At 40.6% G+C, this 21,262-nt stretch overlaps 1 protein-coding gene across 1 annotated transcript in view; it reads right to left on the bottom strand.

Moving 5' to 3' along the window:
- The window catches only part of FERMT1 (fermitin family member 1), a 43,606-nt gene that overhangs the window by 21,653 nt on the left and 691 nt on the right, over nt 1-21,262 (bottom strand). The window contains exons 2-5 of the mRNA XM_006870402.1: nt 9,986-10,219; nt 6,055-6,201; nt 4,848-5,061; nt 1,098-1,200 (exon numbers count right to left, since the gene is read on the bottom strand). Coding sequence (XP_006870464.1) covers nt 1,098-1,200; nt 4,848-5,061; nt 6,055-6,201; nt 9,986-10,219 — 698 coding nt within the window. The remainder of the gene's footprint in view (nt 1-1,097; nt 1,201-4,847; nt 5,062-6,054; nt 6,202-9,985; nt 10,220-21,262) is intronic.

Raw genomic sequence — 21,262 nt, 5'->3', positions numbered from 1 at the left:
TACAAAGACTTTTTTATTCAGTCATTTAATCTCCCCTTCCCCCAGGCATAAAATGTTCATTTATTATTTAAATGTGCCAAAACTTTTCTTTTCTGCATTCTGGATATTTTGTGTTATATGCATTATTTTTAAAATGTTCTGTTTTATATAGCTGAGATTTTTTTACCAGCACCTGCTATTTTATCCTACATCCTGCATACGTCTCCCCTCTGAAACTCGGTGAAACTCCCTAGGTTTCATCCGACAATTTAGATCCTATCTGTTGGGTAGCTCTTGGAAGAGCAGACTTAAAACAGGACCTCACAGAAGGCAATGCCATGAGAAGCAGAAACATTACTGTCAATGAGAAAAGTGTGCATAGGAGATTATGTGATGCAAAGCAAGGTCCTCAAACAAGTGCCCAGCAGTTAACAAAAACAGCAACAAGGCTAAAACTGGGATGTGAAGAAGACTACCAAATCTACCTGGGAACATTGAGGATTGGTTATTTAGTTGGCATGTTTGACATCTGGGTCATTTAATTGCTGATTCACAACTCTCTGAAAGGCAAGGAAGGGAGAGAAGCTCAAAAGACTTATTTTACCACTTGTCCTAATAAACTTCAGGTAGGTGGTGTGCCCTTTACAAAAATGGGATTTGGTGATCGTCTGGGAACATTTATGCAGATAATCCCTCTTTCTTATCTCCAGGGGTGAATTCAGCATGTAGTGGGGAATCTTGTCTGCACCATCATGTGGTCTTGGCTTGTTTATGAGAACCTGCCCTTAGCCCTGGGCCCTGATAACTCCTTAAGGACTCCAGTGCTGTGGGCTGTGCTTCAATTGTTCCTTGCTTCCTGTGAAGGAGAAAAGCAGTGTATCCTGCTGGACACAAGGAGCGTCCTGCTTCCTTAAAGACCTGTAGACACCTGCTAACTCAGGGGCAGCTCACCATGCTCAACAGCAGCCAAAAGATGAAAATGAAGAGATCTGTGTATCAGTTCTCACAGGCAGAGAGAATATCACACCAATAATTTAACCAGAATGTTGATGACGAAAGGACTCTACTGCCTTTATCATACAGTCACATGAAACAAAAAAAGATCAAAAGGCTCTTACTTTGGGATTCAAGTCAAAGAAAGTGTAATATTTAAATCGTAATAGCAGCTGCTCGTCTTCCTGGATTCCTTGTTCCATAAGGGAGCGTGAGGAGTCTAGCCAACTAGAAAGCAATAAGGTGGGTTGTAACGTCAGTCAGTTTTACAAAGAGAGACTTCAATCAAGTCAAAGCAAGCAAAATAACTAAAACCTAGTAGGGGATTACGTAATAATAGCTTATATTCACTTTTTACCTCATCGGTTCCAAAATGCTTTTCATACGTAGATTTTCTTTTCCCCCTCAGTGCACTTCTAATGCAATTCAGTGAAAGAGCCATGAAAGTCCTTATGATCTCAGTTTTACAGACGAGGAAACTGAGTCTCAGTGACATTAATGACAGGTTTAAGATAATGTCCCTTCTGGGGGTTAGAGTTGAGAGTGAAGCGGCCAGCTGGTGTGAAGTGGGGGCAGATGTGCATGAACTCCCACACTCAGATAGTACCCAGTTGACCTAGTTTGGATGGTTAGCTGACCAGAACTCTATCAGATAAAGAAGTTTGATTTTGATGGATACAGTTGCTCAAAATTCCAACTGAAACAGAAGGATACTTCCTATTAAGTAACAAGCTTGTTTCCTCAGTACATTGGGCTGGTTTTGTTATTGCTAAGTGCTGTTGAGTTGGTTCTGACTCATAGAGACCCTGTATAGGTTCTCTGAGGAGCAGCTAGTGAGCTTTTGATAGCCAATGTCTAGAATGGGTTGATAGGGATGGGCAATCTAGATATTGGCTATCAAAAATGGGGGGCTACAGAAGCATGAAGTAGCTGGCTTGCAAGTTTTCCTGAGTGTGCTTAGTTTCAGAATGAGGCAGGTAAGGTAGAATCTCCACTGTATAGTTTTCCTCTTTTCCAGATGGATCTGGTAAAAGGGGATGGGGGATTTTATGATTCAATTGTGAGTTACTGTAAGCAGGATTCATTGCTATTGTCACAACTGTAAATGTAGAAGATGTGTAAATGTAGAAGGGGGAGCCGTTAATCCTTCATTTCAGGAACAGTGGATCCCAGGATCATCAAGAGGGAAGAGCATTAGTGGAGTACTGGATCCTAACCAGGAAAGTGGTGATAGCAGAGACACAGGCAGAGGCAATGGCAGAGAGAGATAGAACAGCTGAAGACTCTAGGATTGAGAAAGGCTGTGTGCTGGCAGGCAGGAGGCAGGTGACTGGCTTGCAAAATATGCCCTTTGGACATTTAGATGAATATATACTTTTTGTTTTGTATTTGTACATCAAATATTTTTGCTTTGCTCATTTGTTAAAAATAAGTTGTGAAATGGAAGTGACAGGATGGAAGCTGGATAACTATTGTTACAAGGAGGGACATGTACTCATTGGGATGAAGTAAAGTGTATGATTGGCTGAAAGTAATGCTGATGATCTTGTCTGCTTATCTTCATTCACTTCACAATAAAAAGTTGGAAAAAAAAAGTTACTGTGCCTTGTGGACCCACAGTCTTACTGTCTCGAGAAACAAAACTTGCTGTGGGATCACCCAGTACCACTGAATAAGAATGTCATACAGTTTTATTGTATTAGGAACAAAGATGGCCAAGGTAGAATCTCTACCCTAAAGGAATTGAAAGCCCAGTGGGGAGACCAAGTTCTCACTGGAATAAGGCAGCATCAGGGCAAAACATACGACAGGGAAATGATTGAGCCACACTGGTGGTATCTGAGAAGCACACAATATATGATGAGTTAGGTCTCAAAGGACAAGTAGGGACTTACCAACAGAAAAGGCAGAAAGGAGATGAATCTTGGGGAAGAGCAAAGTCATGGAGATAAGACAGAAACAGTTAGTGTGCACCAGTATGGAATGGGACATATAGGACCAGAGTAGGATAAAGAGCCATTTGCTAGGACCACAGCTTATAGAGAAATGGATGCTGTTAACAAATTAGACTTTTATCTGGTGAGCAATGAAGAACACAAGAAATGGCATTTAAGAAATAGTTTTAGTGTATTTTCTGAAACCATGTCAAACAGAACTCAAGGATGTGCTAATTAGAATTCCTGAGGTGAGATACCTTGGATCTCCCCTGCTTACTCATGGCAACAACACACATATAAGCTGTCCTATGCTCTATACAAGGAGCTCTGATAACGTACTGGTTACGAATTGGGCTGCTAACCTCAAGGTCATCAGTTTGAAACTAACAGTGGTTCCATGGGAGAAAGAAGAGGCTTTCTGCTCCTGTAAAGATTTACAGCCTCGGAAACTCTATATAGGGTCACTAAGAGTTGGAACCGACTCCATGGTACACTACCACCACCACCACCATCACCACACTCCATACAATATGCTTTGTATACCTGTAGGGACAAAGAATTCATTTTTTCATACAGTACTCTATTGAGTTACTAGAACACTTTTGCCATTGTTGTTGTTGTGTGCCATTAAATCATTTTGACACATAGTGACCCTGTTAAGAGTTTCTAAGAGCAGCTGGTGGGTTTGTCCTGACCTTGCAGTTAGCAGTCTAGTGCTTATCCTACAACACCATACCAGGTACACTTTTGGCATTAGCTCATAACTTTGCCATACGTAACAAAACACTCAACCAGTTGTTGTTAAGTTGACATTAACTAATGAAGTCCTTATATGCATCAGAGTAGAACTGTACTCTATAGGGTTTTCAGTGGATGAATTTTCAGAAGTACATTGCTGGTTCTTTCTTCAAGGTGCCTCTAAGTGGGTTTGAACTTCCAATCTTTTGGTTACCAGCTGAGTGTGCTCACCATTCACACCACCCAGAGTACATCACTTTAAATGTATAGGCTGTCCCTGGGTTATGAACATCTGACTTATGTACAATTCCTACTTGCCCTTTAAATAGGGCTCTGAACCAGATCTGTCATGGCTAATGAAGCAAAACAGAAATAGACTTGTATTTTCACAATCTGGGTGATTCATTATGGTAACCAGAACAGGAATAATTATGTGTGGAAGCCCTGGAAAATAGGAGATTTGAAAGAGGCATGGTGAGCCCTTTTAGGAGCCTGATATGTAATACTGGATTACTGGCAGGACCTTGGAGAGCTACACACATTCAAAGCCACACAGTTGGCTGCCATCCTTGAGTGGAGCCATTGCCATCTTTGAGTGGGGCAGCGCTGTTTCAATTAAAAATCCATTCTATGTTTCTGTAAATTTGCCCTCACTGTGAAATGAATGAACCAACCCCCAATGACAACAATCATGTTCATCTGCTGCATGTGCAGCAAAGTCTTCAAGCCTTTTCTTGCTAAATAAGAACCGTAGGCGCTGGTTCCAACTGACCTACAGGTAACTTTTTCTCTTTCTCTTAGACCTTTTTATTGTGAATTGGGTGAAGGTTTATAGAGCAGATCAGTTTTCTATTCAACAATTCATACGTAATTCTTAGACACAGTTAGGAACAGATCTTGTTTGTAGCCCCAGGACTGTCTATACAGAAATGACCAAAAGTTGCATATAGTCTCTTTTGTTGTTAAACTCAGCACAGGTTTATACTAACATTACATGATTCTCAGGCATGTTGTTGTTGTACAGTGCCATCGACTAGGTTCTGACTCACAGCGACCCTGTATAGGGTTTCCAAAGAGCAGCTGGTGGTTTTGAGCCACTGGCCATCCTCAGGCGCACTAATGTAAAAATTAAATACTGTAGTATCTCTCTAGTTTGTCATTATCAGTTTAGAGACAGGCATAATGGAATCATGTCCTTACCCTGCATTTAATTTGGCTTTATCAACCAGAGACCGAGGTTGGTACATTTCAGCAATTGCTTCTGGTGACTGTGTGGGCTGGCTGAATGCAAGGATGCTGCAGTTTTGTTCGGTCAAAGGGCTGTCACTGAACCAAGTCATGGTGGATGATGCTGGTGTTCCGTTGATGGGATCATACATAGGAGTCATAGTTTTACTGTATAAACCAGGACTTACTGCAAGGTAAAGAGAACACACTCTGATATGAGATTCAAGGTTAACAGTCTTCAGAAAAACATGTATTATTAACATGGCTTATATTTAAATGAGTTTTGAACTTGAATGTTTATACCATTTAAGAATAAGCAGAAGAAATCATGACTAGGGGGAGAGAAATAATACACAGCAAAAGTTCTTGCTGGCATATTCAGCACTTGGAAAACCTGAAAAACTGTAAAAGCATCCAAATATCAAACCAGACAAATGTTGGGGACTGCCTTCTTTCCAGTAAGTCAAAGTTCTCCTATTTCAGCAAGGAATTCTGTGTAATATAAAAGAACTGGAAACCTCACTGAAGGCATGTATGTTTTGGGACAAGCCCTTTAAACAAATAGCAGCTTCTGTCAATTTTAACAGCCTAGTCAGTTAATGATTTAGAAATCACTTGCATAAGTACAAATATATTTTTTTCTTCTTTGCCTTGAAATATACAATGCAAGAAAGTCTATAATGTTGCAAGCAAGCTAGAGATTTGCTTATTTAGGTATAAAAAGAAAGGAATAACACATCTCCAGAATTTCTACTGCCCTCCCTTTACACACCCAATACAAAATTGAGTTCAGGGGAGAACTGGACACAGATCAAATCAGGAAAAAAGAAGTATAATGAGTGATAATAACATCTCTTGTCCAAGTATCACAGTTTCACCTCAAATTCATGGCTAGTTGTACAAAAATTCTGCATTCACTGGAGACATAATAATACAAGTAAAATGACAAGGTATCAAGAATACCTTGTTGAAAAAAAAGTCTGAAAAATTAGTTAATGCCAAAACTTAGTTGGAAATCCTTTACTCATGGCAGCCATGCTGAAGTTTTAGTATTCCTTCTTTGTTTGAGGGAGAAGAGGTAAAAAAGAGAGCTAGAGAGAGGAAAAAATGTTTCTTCTTGGATTTTGAGAAATTCTGCATCCACAAACTAAAACAACAGAACATTTGTCAGGCATCTAACCTGGTGAACCTGAAATGGTTGGAGAACTCTCTAGGTTTAAGATATCTTCAATTATGGGCTCCTTATTATTTTTGTCTTTCTTTTTCTTCTTTTTAAAATAATCACCAGAAGGTTTTAACAAGGAAAGTTCTTCTGATCTTCTAATATCTAAAAAGGAATAAAAAAAAACAATAAAAAAGAAAGAAGAAGAAGGAAAAAAATCTTTCTAAAGTTCAAAGTCTTTTCATGCACCTGAAGCTATTTCTTAGGGGATTCCTGAGAAGTAAATGCAATTAAACTTCGTCTCTTTTGAGGAAATAAGAGGGGAAAGGAGACTCCCTAAATGTGTAGGAGACAGGATATATCAAAAAGTGGGGGGAGATTCAGTCTAGCAAAATTTATAGTTTAAAAATTTTTTTTACATAAGCACTGGATTGCTAACCAAGGTCAGTGGTTCAAACCTACCAGCTGCTCCTCGGAAACTGTATACAGGGTCACTATTAGTTGGAACTGACTGGATGGACTTAACAACAACAAAAAGTGAAAACAATAAAAGAAAAGGCAACCATATAATTCCTCCATGTGCTCATCACTCAGTTTCAACCACTGTCAGCATTTTGCTATTCTATTTCCCCACTACCAAGAATTTCTTTTCCTTTAAAAAAAAAAAAAAAAAAAAAGTTTTCTAAACACTAAAAAGTTCCCCGGGTGATGCAAATGGTTAACATGCCACTGCTAACCTGGTGTGGAGCTGGTAGGATCAGCACTAGACTATGAACCACAAGGTTGGCAGTTCAAACCCATAAGCTGCTCCTTGGAAACACTATACAGGGTTGTTGTGAGTCGGAATTGACTTGACAGCACAGTTCTGTTCTGACACACATGTGGTTTGTCATGAGTCAGAATCAACTCAGCAGCAGTTGGTTTGGTTTTTGTTAAACAACCAAGGGTCTGCCTCCCTTTTTCTTAATGGACCATCTGCTACCCATTGTCCAGGTGCTCACTTTAGCTCTTTGGTAGACACTGTCAGTGCCCTGCCCACGTCTTATTTGCCCTCACCATTTCAGGCATGCTGTACCAACTTCCAGTGACAGCTACCACATGCATCTCTCTGCCCAAAGACTTGCTCTAGCCACCAAAGCCTATTCTGCCTACATACACATGTAATAGGTCACAAGCTCAAGGAGTTGATGCTCCCCAAGAGCAGCTCTCAATGACTGACAAAAGCTGGGTTTTCAACACCTCAACTCCCTTGCCCCTCAGGTAGGATAGTTTTGCAGCGTGTCTCGCAGAATCCCTCAGGTACCTATCTCATGTAACTTGGTTGGTGACACAGTCTTACTGGTGGTCTTCTCTTCCCTGCCCCCAACCAGTATTTCCAGACCTCATTTCCTGAAGAAATTATTTGCATTTGATCCTTATCTCCTAAAGCACCCAAATTAAGAAGATGAACCCTATTTCTCCAAATCAATAAAATATATTTATAATTGCGGACCAGAACTCAGGATAAGCATTAACTACATTGTGCTATTATGATCCCAGGTTAAAGCCAAGGGATTTGGAATAGGTTCTCAGGTCACCTTTGTTGTTGTTGTTAAGTGCCATCAAGTTGGTTCAGATTCATAGAGAGCTTGTATAGGGTTTCTGAGGAGCGGCTGGTGAGTTTGAACCACTGACCTTGCAGTTCGAACTGACCTTGAGGTCCAGTGCATAACCTGTAGTGCTACACCAGGATTCCCAGGGCAGCTTTACTGGAGGTAAATGCCTTGATTCCATGAGGTCGTCTCATTTTCTCAGTTCACACACAGAGATAAGTAGCTCAGTTTGATTCTCTCTCCAGTAACTCAGGATATCTGATAGCCAGGTTGCAACATGCACGTGTGATACATCCAAATGCATAATTTATATGCAAAACTTGGTGATGAATCAAATTTCTAGTTGAAGCTTTCCAAACAAAATAAAACAAAACAAATAGATATCTTCAAGCCTAGAAATTTGTCTTTTATTTTCTTCAAGGGAAAATTCATTACATGGTTAAATTTAATTTCACTTCAACTGATTAGATATAAAAAAGCAATGATTAGAAATGTCCGCTTGAGACCTCTAGAACACCATGCAGGTAAAGAGAACACCTAAAAGTTTGAGGTTCCAATTATGATGTGTGCTTGTGCTTCACACATCATATGCACTGTGTGGAATATGCAGTGTTATGTATTTCCTTCTTTTAGTTTTCAAATCCTCATTGGACTCTTACTAAAGACAAAGTTTCCTGGGTTTGCCATTTGTATACCAAGCATCAGGCACACCTCTGCAAGTGATACTTATAATGAAAGGCATACATTCAACAAACAGTTCAGTCAGCAAACAGTTATGGAGCAACCAGCGTGTGCCAGGCATTGTACTGGTGCTACGAACACAAACACGCTCAAGAAATGGTTTCGATTGTCACCCACCTTAATGCCATATCAGTTCCTGTTACCTAACACCACCATTCCCAGCCCTGCTCACTCTATTGTACGTTTTTCTTTTCTTCTCTACCAGTTACTACCTTTTAATATCAAGCATTCTCTTTTTTTTTCTTTGAGAAAGACAAGTTTTGTTATTGAGTAAACATTCAACCAGAGTGTGACACATCATAGTACATCCGTTCCTTGCTTATGACATTTGTTGTTTATTGCTTTTACCTATTAAAAGGAAACCGATAATAAGGCAGGTATTTCTGGCTATTTTTATTGCTAATGTATCCCTAATCTTATTACAATGGCTGGGTATATATAGCTGTTGTTAAGTACCCTTGATTCAGTTCCGATTCATAGTGACCCTCTATAGGACTTATGAGGAGTGGCTGGTGAGTTTGAATCACTGACTTTGTGGTTAGCAGTCCAGTGTTTATCTTATCTTGCCACACCAGGTACATAGTTGCTGTTAAGTGTCACTGAGTTGGTTCTGACTCATAGCAACCCTGTATAGAATTTCCAAGGAGTGGCTGGTGGGTTTGAATCGCCAACCTTGTGGTTCGCAGTTCAGTACTTATCCTATAGCACCACACCGGAATATGGTAAGTGCTCAATAAGCACCAGGATATAGTAAGTGCTCAATAAACACCAGGATATAATAATTGCTCAATAAACACAAGGGGGTGGTGGTGGTAAAAAAGTTCGTGGAAGGAATCCATTATCTTTTAATTCCATTTTTCCATGAACTTTGGGAAGCCCATTTATACGTGTTGCATGAATGAATGAACTTTGTAATTTAATGGGGAAGATCGATTGCTACTCATATAGTGTCTATTCTGTGTTCAAATGCTAAATTGTGGCCTTGGAACCAAATACACACACACTTTAAAAATATATAAAATAAGAGCACCTTTATGGTTCAAGGACTTCCTTTATGAAAGTCCCTGCAGAGGAAAAATGGTTTCATCCATATTGTCCCTATTGACTTTTACATGTTGGGACATCAATCCATAATAATTAAATTTCAATCCATAATTTAAGTGCACGTTTCTGTTTAAAAATAAATGATACAACGATTATGGTGGACAAAGTAGAGCAGTAAAGACAAGGCAACACCATGATCTCATACATGACCTCTCTACCGATAAATGATTTCACGGAACTTGTTTTCATTTGTCCTAAGTATAATAATGATCTTAGTATAGCTTTGAGAAATGTTTCTTTTTTGGGACGTGGGAAGTAACCTTAATGGGTTTTTCCACTTAAGTTACATATACATTTTGAAATAGTTTGGGGCCTTGTGAAAATGAATCTGATTCCAATAATATTCCATTTGGTGTAAATCCACTTAAATGGCCTTGAAAAGTGTGCTTCTTACTATTAGGAAGGAAAGTGCTCTCTAAAGCCAACTGCTTGCAGCGGGCAGAAAGCAAACACCTTTTCCTGTACTCCTTTGGTGAGAGTCTAAAGGGCACGGGGCCCCTTCAGGTACTCACTCAGCGTTTTGCAGATATCACTGACAGCTTTAAATACCACAGCTGAGAAGCTGACTCGCAATCTCACTGCCTTCACATTTGGCAGTCGGAGACGAAGCATTTTATGTTGAGGGGTGAAGAGAAGCTTTGCATCTGCCTGGACCCCACACTTGTCCAGGGTCCAGTGAGTTTTCAGAAGCCAGCAATGCTTTTGTTCCCACCAAAGAGCAAAGTCTGACCAATCTCGAGATATGTCTGCAAAAACGGAAAACACAATTAAGGACAATGAGAGACAGCCAACCATCAAGAATCCCTGCATTCCAAAGTCAATTTCATTGGATGCAAAAATGGAAACAACCAATCTCATCTCCATATTCCCATTCCCGTTTACAGTCCAAACTAGTTTCCATGAAGGAAGGTAACCCTATGTGTGTCAGAGTACAATTGTGTTCCATTGGGTTTTCTTTCTTCTTTTGAACATTTTTATTGTGCTTTAGATGAAAGTTTACATAGCAAATTAGTTTTCCAATCAATAATCCATACACAAATTGTTCCATGACATTGGTTGCAGTCCCCACAATGTGGCAGTGCTCTGCCCTTTTCCTCTTTGGCTTCCTTCTCCCATCCATCTTCCTACCTGTCCCTTCCTACCTTCTAATCTTTGGTTTTGAGCAAATGTTGCCATTTGGTCTCATGTATTTGATTATTACAATGTTAGAGAAGGCTGTGGTTCATGTGGGTCATTCATCCTTTGGAGTAACTCCTTACTTGAGTCTCCACTTTTCTTCATGCTCCTTTGCTCCAGATAAGAGACCAGTAGTTACTTCTTAGATAGAAGCTCATAAGCTTTTAATCTCCAGATGCTGCTCACTGGACTAGGATGTAGAACATTGTATTTATGAACTGTGTTTTGCCAGTTGACCTACATGTTCCCAAAGACTATGGTCTTTATTTAGCCTTCAAGTTCAGGAGTTTGGTCCTAATGTCTGAATAGTATCTATGACTGCTCTCATATGCTTAATTATATATATGAGTATATATAAAGCGTTTATAAGTTTGCATGTAGAAATATCTACAACCATAGTCCTGGTGTGGCGCCATGAGTTAATGCACTGGACTACAAGTTCATTTGAGCTTCAAGGTCGGCCATTCAAGCTCCTCAGAAACCCTTTACAGGGTCACTATGAGTCAGAACTGACTTGATGGAACTTCACAACAACATAGCCCTGGTAGCATAGTGGGTTACACATTGGGCCGCTAACTGCAAGGCCAACAGTTTGAATCTACCAGCTGCTCTATAGGAAAATGATGGGACTTTCTGCTCCTGTAAAGATTTACAGTCTCAGAAATCCTATACTGGGTTTGACAACACATAGCAGCCGCAGCAGTAGCAGCACACATGTATGTATGCAGGTATACTCCTGTATGACTCCCCTCACCTATTTAACATACAGATTCCTTCATGCAGCTGCTCACAAATATCTGTTATTACTGTTGTTGCAGGATTATAGAGGCTATAGCAATTGCCATAGTTGCCTTTTGTTCTTACCTCTCAGTGTCTTTCATTTGCCTTGGTCATGCTGTGCTGACTTGCACCATATTGCATGTTACTTCTCCCTTCACTATAATCAACACTTGTATACTATTTAGCTGGCGATTTCCCCTCCCTTTTCTACACATTCTTGGTCAACATCAAAAACTGATTCTGTGTGTAAACGTTTTTAAAATAGCGACCTCATATAACACTTGTCTTTTTGTGATTGACTTACTTCACTCAACATTGTGTCCTTCTGCCTTATCCAAGGAGTCCTGGTGTAGTGCTGTGGGCTAATGAGTCAGACTGCAAAGTCGTTTGAACTGTAAGGTAGGTGGTTCAAGTTGTGAGATTGTGAGATGTTTTGCAGATTTATCATTATTCTGTATGGTAGCGTACACTTCTTTGTATATATGTGAGGGCTTTAAAAAGTTCATGGGGAACTGGGATTCTTTAATAACAGACTTTTCCCACTAACTTTCTGAAGCCCCCTCATAAGCCCACAGCTTATTTTGCCATTCATCCCTTGAAGGACACTTAGGCTCATGCTCTCTTTTTGCTACTGTGAATAATGCTGTGGTGAACACGGGAGTGCATATGTCTATCTGTGTCACAGCTCTTATTTCTGCAAGATAATGTGCAGGACCACAAAGTCAGTTTGAATTGCAAGGTTGGCAGTTCTAATCCACCAGCCACTCCCTGCTATTATGTACTCCCTTCCAACACTTCTTCCTTGACTACAGCTCACTCTGTTTCACTAGCTATAGATGCACTTCTCTGTAGCTCCCTGGTTACATATCTCTACAACTTCCATGCGTCCTATTCAGGGCCCTGGCTTCTTCCTGCCCACCCTGTCGCTTTTTTCTGAGGTTGCTTGCAATTCAGTTCGGACAACAGTTGCACTGTCTTTTCGGTTTCTTTCCTGAGCATCTTATTCTGCCGAATCATTGTCTCAAGATGGTCACCCTGTTCCAAATCTCTGTCTTCTTGTGAGTCTACTTGGGCTGCTCCTTCTAATCAGTGTTTGGTCTGCTTCTTCAACTTGCTGCTTGGTGTTCTGGGATCTGAAGACTTTTTTTTGTGTGTGTGTCATTTTTACTTAGTTTCACAGGTCTTTGTTGTCAGGGGGTTGTTCTGCTGTGTGTATCTAAAGTGCTATATTCCATAAGATTTTCAAGTGATTTTTTGGAAGTAGATCAGTAAGCATTTCTTCTGAAGTGCCTCTGGGTGGACTTGATTCTCCAATCTTTCAGTTAGTAGCTGAGTGCATTAATCATTTGTACCACTCAGTAACCGCTTTTACAACCCAAGGCCCAACAATTCTTGGCTTCACTCAAAAGTCTCTAATATAGGACAGGCAGAAAGCAGTGCCAGAACCTTATCATCACTTACAGTTAATGGAAGGAACAGAAACAAAAAAAATTGTTCATGATAAAATCATGAAGCTCTTGTTCTAAAAATCCTTTCATGTTATGGTCCTTTCTGGGAAGGATATAAGGATTTGGCTTTGTTTAAGCAAGATTATTTCTTCCTTAGGAATGCATACTCCTACCACTATTTGACAAGGGGATATCAAAAGCCCCCAATAAAAGTGCACACAGAAGAAGAGTAATGTGGAAATGTCATTCTTCATAATAACACATCCAACTTTTTAGTTTCTGAAGTGTCTACATTGAAATCAGAGTGAAATATTTCATCTCTCTCAACATTAGCACCAACGTTGAATCTTCTTTCATTCATTGTTGACATTAAAGAGGAATCTTTTCCTTTTGTCAATGTTGAAGCCATCAGTCAATCTCTATCCTGTCTTTAAAGTTGGCATCAATGTTGACTTTTATCCTCCGTATTCCCAGATGCCATGAATTTTCATCATATGCTATTTTCATATCTATCTTTGTTTATTCACACACTTGCATTCACAAACAGGCTTACATCAGTTTACACCTTGATTACAACAAAATTTTAAACTAGTTTTCTCTTACTCTCTGTTAGTCACCACTTTTTTGACATTTCTGTAACTAAGAATACACTTAGTTAGTAGTGTAGTGCTCCACTGTCTTCAGAAATAACTGGTTTTCAAAGACATCTGTAATATAATTCAACTCTACCTGTCCAATGGGTTAATCTTTGTTAGAAACCTTCAGGTTTTCTATTTGTAAGATTTGCAAGAAAAATAAGTTAGGAAGTGTTTTTAAGGTCCCCATTTGTAGGACCTCTGTGCTGGGCCCAGAGAATTTCTGACAGAAAGAACAAAGGTCACAGAGAATGAGTCTCTGCAGTTCCTGGCAGACCCAGCTCCTCACCAATCTGCTGGTATCAGATGGTCTTCTAGAGACCAAGAGTTGAGAGACTCTGATGGATGATGGGATGTGGCTCCCTTCACTCAGCTTAGAGACTTACCTTTCAAGTTGGGTTCATCTGAGTTCTATAAGACTACGGGGACCAGTGCACTGGAGGGAAACATCAAGTTCATCTGTACCTTTCCATGCCACTGGAGGTGATATTTCCACTCCTATCACTTATCTGAGAACAGGTTTGAATTGTATTTCTCCAACACTTCCCTCATCATTAAGTTGAGGCCACAATCTTAGGAGACCCTGTGTGGTCAAAGCAGTCAGCATGCTCAGCTGCTAGTGGAAGGTTGGAGCTTGAGTCCATCCAGTGGCACTTTGGAAGAAAGGCCTGCAATCTACTTGTGAAGAAAGCAGGTTCAATCCATTGAGCTGAATGAAGCACAGGCTTACTCTGACACATATGAAGTCTCCATGAGTCACTTCAACTTGATGGCAGCTGGTTTTTATAATCTCTTAGCTGCAAACCCACCGTTCTATACTCTGTTCTGTGATCCTGGGGCTGGGAGCCTGCAAACCACATTCCTGCTTTGTCAGCTGCTTCCTGTTAGAGTCTGCTGATGGAGGTGTGATGGAGTGTGATTACAAGGCCAGAGAAGGAACTTCCTCTTTCCTGTCTGTTTTATGTACCTGACTGCTTATTGGATTTTCAACACCATCAGAAAGACAGATTTTATCTTTATTCTATAAAGACAGTACATGAGACTCAGGGAAATAAAGTCATTTGCCAAAGGAAACCCAGCAAATAACTCTGACTCAAAAAGCCAGACTATCTTCCAGTCATCACAAGCATGATGCATGATGACTAATGCATACATAGTTCTTTCATTTTAGATGAATGACATTTTTTTCCTGCCTTTTTTTTTTTGACATTACAGACATAAGAAAAAGTATATAAAACTTATTTGTACAGTTTAACAAGCCATCAGAAAGCAAACACCTAAGAAATCAACACCCAGATCAAGAAGCAGACCAGAAGAACTAGAGGGTGCTCAGATACTACTACAACTGCTCTGAAAGGGATCACAGTAGAAAGTCCTGGTTGTCGTTGTTGTTAAGTGCCATAGAGTCAGTTTCAATTCATAGCAATGGGGTATAGGGCTTCTGAGGAGTGGCTAGTGAGATTGAACCACCAACCCTGTGGTTCAAACTGCCATTGCAGTTTTAACCCAGTGCATTAACCCGCAGTGCTACATCAGGACTCCAGAAAGTCCTGGATAGAGAGGGAGAAAATGTGGAACAAAACTCAAAATTATAAAAAGACCAGGCTTACTGGTCAGAAAGGAACCTGAAACGATGGCCCTCGGCCACCCTTTAGGTCTGGAATGGAACTCATCCTTGTGGCCCAATTTTCAGTCAAGCAGTAGGTGTATAAGGGGACACCAACATTATTTAGGTATACGCACCACAGAATGGTCAACTTTTCAAGATCACAAGGGCAACATTTATTTAAGGACAAAGTTGAGAAGGGATGGGAAGGAGGGTGGAAGGGAAATAAGAGCCGCAGTGGGATAATTGTTGTATGGAAGGGATTGCAATTATTTAAGATAAAACGAAGTGTATGATTTGTAGACTGTAAAACTGATGATCTTCTCTGCAAACCTTCACTCAATTCATAATAAAAATTCTCCAAAAAAAAAATAAAGGCATAAAGATTCTGATTTGTTGTTGTTGTTAAGTGCTGTCAAATCTGTTTCAACTCAGAGTGACCCTGTATAGGGTTTCTGAGGAGCCTTTGGTGGGTTTGTACTACTGAACTTGCAGTTCAAACTGATTATCCTATAGCTCCACACCAGGATTCTGACTTAGGGAAGCCATTATACTGCTTACTTAAATCAGCCACAAGCAAAGGCCATTTCTTCCATGGATGCTGTTGAGACTTCACTGGGCCACTAGTCAGTCTTGCAGTTTAGCAAGTCAATAGCTCTACTCAGTTCTCTTCAATATGACTCCTTGTGCTTGTTTAAGGTCCCTGCCTGGTGCAAATGGTTTGCACTCAATCACTAATCTAAAGCTTGGTGGTTCAAACCCACTCAGCAGCAAGTAGAAAGAAGTGGCTGGTAATTCCCCCACACCCCCCTAAAGATTGCAGTTAACAAAACTCTATGGAGCAGTTCTACTTCCTGTGGGGTTTCCATGAGTTGGAATAGACTTGATAGTCATAGTTTTGATTTGGGTTTGGGATCCTTTGAAAATCACTAGACAAAATAAACTCTTATGGGACTATTTTAAAGAACTTGTGTCAGATAGAAAATATCCACAGAAGCAATAAGATGTGTCTACACAGGGTTCATTGTAAAACAAATAAAGCCAATGATCTTGAGACAATGGGGTCCTTGGTAGAGCTCTATGGGTTTCTATTGCTTCCTGATTTTTTCCATAACAAGCACTGAAAAAATTACTTATCATTTTATACTTACATAGCTCACTTCACCTACTACTTGGAGGCTCGCTGCTTCTTTCATGACTTAACAGGTAGCATTAGAAATAATGTAGCTGGAATTGTCCAAATGCCTTTAGACATTGTTTTCTTACCCATGTTGGTAGATTCTGCCTTATGAAAAGTTATGTGCCTTACTTAGGATAGATGGTCTGGGTGCTACCTAAGTTGCTAGGGGCAGCACTGAGTTAAAGTCATTCAGGAAGAATAGAAATCATACAGATTTCTGCAAAACTACTAGTCACCATGAATCAAGGAGATGCGACCTGATTACTAAGGCCCTGGTGTGGGATAAAGCACCAGACTGCAAAGTCGGTTTGAACCTCAAGGTTTGTGGCTCAAACTCATCAGGTGCTCCTTGGAAACCCTATATAGGGTCTCTATGAGTTGGAACTGACTCGACAGCACTTAACAACAACAGTCTGGACAAGGTCTCATGGTGTATAGTGCTGTAGGATCAGCACTGCCTGCGAACTACAAGATCGGCAGTTCAAATCCATCAGATGTTCCTCCGAAACCCTATATAAGGTCGCTATGAGTTGGACCTGACTTGAGCTCTGGTAGAGTAGTGGTTACGAATTGGGCTGCTAATCTCAAGGTCAGCAGTTCGAACTACCAGCTATTCCATGGGTGAAAGATGAGGCTTTCTGTTCCCATAAAGTTTTACAGCCTCAGAAACCCTATGCAGGGTTGCTATGTGTCAGAACCAACTCCACAGCACACCACCACCACCATCACCAAGAACAATCTGGACAATATCACTGAATGCTGTGAGCCTCCAATGAATATGCCAGAAAGGGAAGATTTCAGTTTGCTGCCAACTCAGGGACACAAAAGGAAGCGCAGCAGGGGATGGCATGTGAATTCTTGGCATTTAGAGGAATTAAGCACTGGAGAAGTGAAGGAGTTAAGGGAAAGGAGGTCACAATCATTTTGTATCATAGAATTTCTGCTATATTCTTCTGGAAACAGACACACAAAAACAGAGAGTCATCAAGCTCAAAGGGCAGGTTAGTAGCTTTTAGTTCACCCCTTTTGGTTAACAGTAAAACAAGGCTCACTGATGTGAAACAGCTTGTACCAGGTCACAGTTAATACCTGCCACAGAGCTCTTTCTACAACACCTATTCTTCATCTTACTAAAGTGGAGAATCAAGATTTTCTTTTGCTAAATTAAGAGCTACCAGTATTTGCATTGGCGTCCTCGTGTGATGCTATATGATAAGCGTTGGGCTGCTAACCACAATGTTGGTAGTTCCGATCCATCAGCAGCTCCTTGGAAACCCTGTACAGGGTCGCTGAGTCAGAACTGACTTGATGGCACTTAACAACAACAAAGTACTCTTATTTCTTGTTGTTTTCCTTTAAATGCTTTTCTCTCTTTCTTTTCCATTCAGTTAGAAAAACTTTCTCTTGTATGTTGTTGGTAGAAGAGTAAGTAGATAGAACCACTTTGGAAAATGCTGATTCAGTAATTACATCCCTTGGTATGCAGGCATACCTCATACTGCAGGTTCAGCTCCAGACTCCCACAATAAACAGAATATCACAATCAAGGGAAACACGTGAAGTTTTTTTGTTTCCCAGTGTCTGAAAGTTTAGGAGGTTAGAAGTCCAAATTCAGAGTGCTGGCTCTAGGGGAAGGCTTTCTCTTGGTTGGCTCTGGGAAAAGGGCCTTGTGTCCTTTCAGCATTTGTAACCCAGTGTTCTGCAGCAATCTCCATACATCTTGGCATCCATCTTCCCCTAGATCCGGGAGCTTCATGACGCATGGACCCAGGTCCAAAGGATGCACTGTACTCCTGGCCCTTCTGTTTTGGTGGTAGTAGGTGTCCCTTTCTTTGCTCACTTCGCTCTCCTTTGTAAGACAGATGGTGTTTCAGGCCACACCTCTGGGAAACTCCCTTACATGGAATCAGGGTGACAAGGTTAAGGGTATAGCAGCCCTCTCTCAATTTCTGATTGGTTTATCCCATTAGATGACATCATGGGGAATCATCACATAACTGCCATGTTTTATCAATTCACAGCTGCCAAACTACTGAGAATCGTGACCCAGCAAAGCCGACACACAATTCAATTTATGACACCAGTGCTTATAAAAGTTATGCTTATAATATAGTGTGTATGCAAGGAGCTCTGGTAGTGTAGTTGCTATGAGTCGGGCTGCTAACCGCAAGGTCAGCAGTTCTCAACTACTAGCTGTTCCGCAGGAGAAAGATGAGGTTTTCTGCTCCTGTAAAGGTTTACAGCCTCAGAAACCTTATACGGGGTCACTATGAGTCATTTGAAACTGACTCCACGGCACACCATCACCACCACCATTAAGTATGCAATAGCATTATGAAAAAGTTGAAATTTGTGATAATTATCAAAATTTGATACGTTTTGAGACAGAAAATGAGCACATGTTGGAAAAAGTGAGCACCCACTTGATACAGGGTGGCCACGCACCTTCAATGTGTACAAATTGTAGTATCTGTGAAGTGCAATAAAGCCAAGTGCAATAAAACAAGGTGTGCCTGCATACCAGACAGAAAAGTGTACATGTGTTCACCAAAGACATGTACTAAGGCAGCCCTATCTGTAAGAGCTTCCACATTGGAGACACACTAACAGATCAGCAGATAAATCAACTGTGACAGATTCGTAATTGGAATATTATACAGTCATGAAAAAAGACAAACATTAAACACAATGATGTGAGTAAATTTCACAGACATAATGATGAGTAACAGGAAGCACATGATGCAAGAGGAAGCATCCTATGCAATTCCACTTATATAAAGTTCAAATGCAAACAAAATTATTTCCGTAGTGTTAGAAGTCAGAATAATAGTTATGTTTGGTGGCTTCTTGGATTATTTGCTTAGCATACAGAATGACTAACTATGATGAAAAGATACAACCCTGACATACACTTTTCCTGGTTTAAAATTATTCGGTACCCCCTTTGTTCTTTTTTGAACCACGCCTTTTGGTCCATGTACAGGTTCCTTATGTGTTTTGGAATTCCCATTCTTCACAATGCTTTCACTAGTCTATACCAATAAATTTGGAAGACAGTATTCGTCGCTGTGGGTTAATGTGCCAGACTGTAAAGCCATTTGAACTCCAAGGTCGGCGGTTCAAGCTCACCAGCTGCTCCTTAGAAACCCTATACAGGGTCGCTATGGGTCGGAATCGACTCGACAGCACTTGACAACAACAACAACATCCATAAATAGGAAGTTAAAAGTCAGTTTAAAAATACAACATTATGTAATTCTAGCTGGATAATGTTGACTGCTGATGAGAAGAATCTGACATTGAAGACTTCCCTCTTTTTAAACAGGAAATGTTATTGTTGTTAAGTGCTGTAGAGTTGGTTTTGCTTGTAGAGTTGGCTTTGACTCATAACTACCCTGTATAGAGTTTCTGAGGAGTGGCTGGTGGGCTTACAACACCAGGACACCAATAGGAAGAGTTTCTTGTTGTTGTTAAGTGCCGTTGAGTCAGTTCCAACTCATAGCGATCCTGTATAGGGTTTCTGAGGAGCGGCTGGTGAGCTTGAACCACTGACCTTGCAGTTCAAATCGACTTTACAGTCCAGCACATTAACACACAGCGCCACACCGGACTCAATAGGAAGAGTGGTGTGGTGGTGTGCCGTGGAGTCGGTTCCGACTCATAGCGACCATGCATAGGGTTTCTAAGACTGTAAATCTTTATGGGAGCAGAAAGCCTCATTTTTCTCCCACAGAATAGCAGGTAGTTTTGAACTGCTGACCTTGAGATTAGCAGCCCAGCTCGTAACCACTATGTGTGCCATCAGAGTTCCTTAATAGGAAAAGTAATACATGGTAAAGTGTTAAAAGACATATTAGCACCAATAGACCTTATCACTGAGTGATCTATTAACAGAGAATCAACAGTAGTCCAGTGTGATAACACCTAAAGTCATCCTAGATGTCACCAGTCCTTGTGAAAATAGGACATCTGTCTTAGTTCTCGAGTGCCGCTGTAACAGAAACCCCATAAACAGATGGCTTTAACAAACAGAAATTGATGCTCTCGTAGTTTAGGAGGCTAGAAGTTCTAATTTAGGGTGCCAACTCTAGGGGAAGGTTTTGTCTATGCCAGTTTTGGAGAAGGATCCTTGTCTCTTTTCAGTTTCTGTGGTCCCAGCGTTCAATGGAGATCTCCAGGTTTCTTGGCATTAACTTTCCCTGGAGTCTAGGAGGTTCTCACTGAAGGACCTCCAGGTCCAAAGGAGGTATTCCACTCCCAGCTCTTTTTTCTTGGTGGGCCTTCTGTTCTCAGCTTGTTTGTTTAATCTCTTTTCTATCTCAAAAGATTCAAGATACGGTCTAATTTTATAGACTGCATCTTGCCTCATTAACATAACTGCCTCTACTCCTGCCTCATCAACATCATAGAAGTTGGAACTTACAACACATAGGGTAATTAAATGGTGTATAATTACCTAACATTCAGAATCATGGTTTGGCCAAGTTGACACATATCTTTTGGGGACACAATCAAGCCATAACAACATACCTATTGGCAAGCTTTAATTCATCACCACTCACTCAACGTTTTGCAATTCAGTTGATTGGCAAGCCCCCCTATTTCTCCTCTTCTTCCTGGGGCGCTTACTCTCAGGGCCATTACAGATGGAAAATCAGACAAATAAGAATGTAAAGCTTGACTGTTTATAAATGATTAAGACCCAGTTGCTGTAAAGTCATTTCCAACTCAGGACAACCCCCATATGTATTACAATAGAACTGCTCTCCACAGAGTTTTCAGTGGCTGAGTTTTTAGAAGTATATCACCAGGCCTTTCTTTTGAGGTGTGTCTGGCTGGATTTGAACTGCCAGCCTTTTTGGTTAGCAGCAGAGTGTGTGGACCATTTGCATCACCCAGGCACTCCATAAATATTATAGGATCAAGATTTTTTCTATGTGTGTGTGTGTGTGTGTGTGTGTGTG

The sequence above is a fragment of the Chrysochloris asiatica genome, unplaced genomic scaffold, assembly GCF_000296735.1.
Source record: "Chrysochloris asiatica unplaced genomic scaffold, ChrAsi1.0 scaffold00141, whole genome shotgun sequence".
Lineage (NCBI taxonomy): Eukaryota > Metazoa > Chordata > Mammalia > Afrosoricida > Chrysochloridae > Chrysochloris > Chrysochloris asiatica.
Note: the sequence above shows the minus strand (reverse complement) of the source record. Positions and strands in the feature narration are given on the sequence as shown.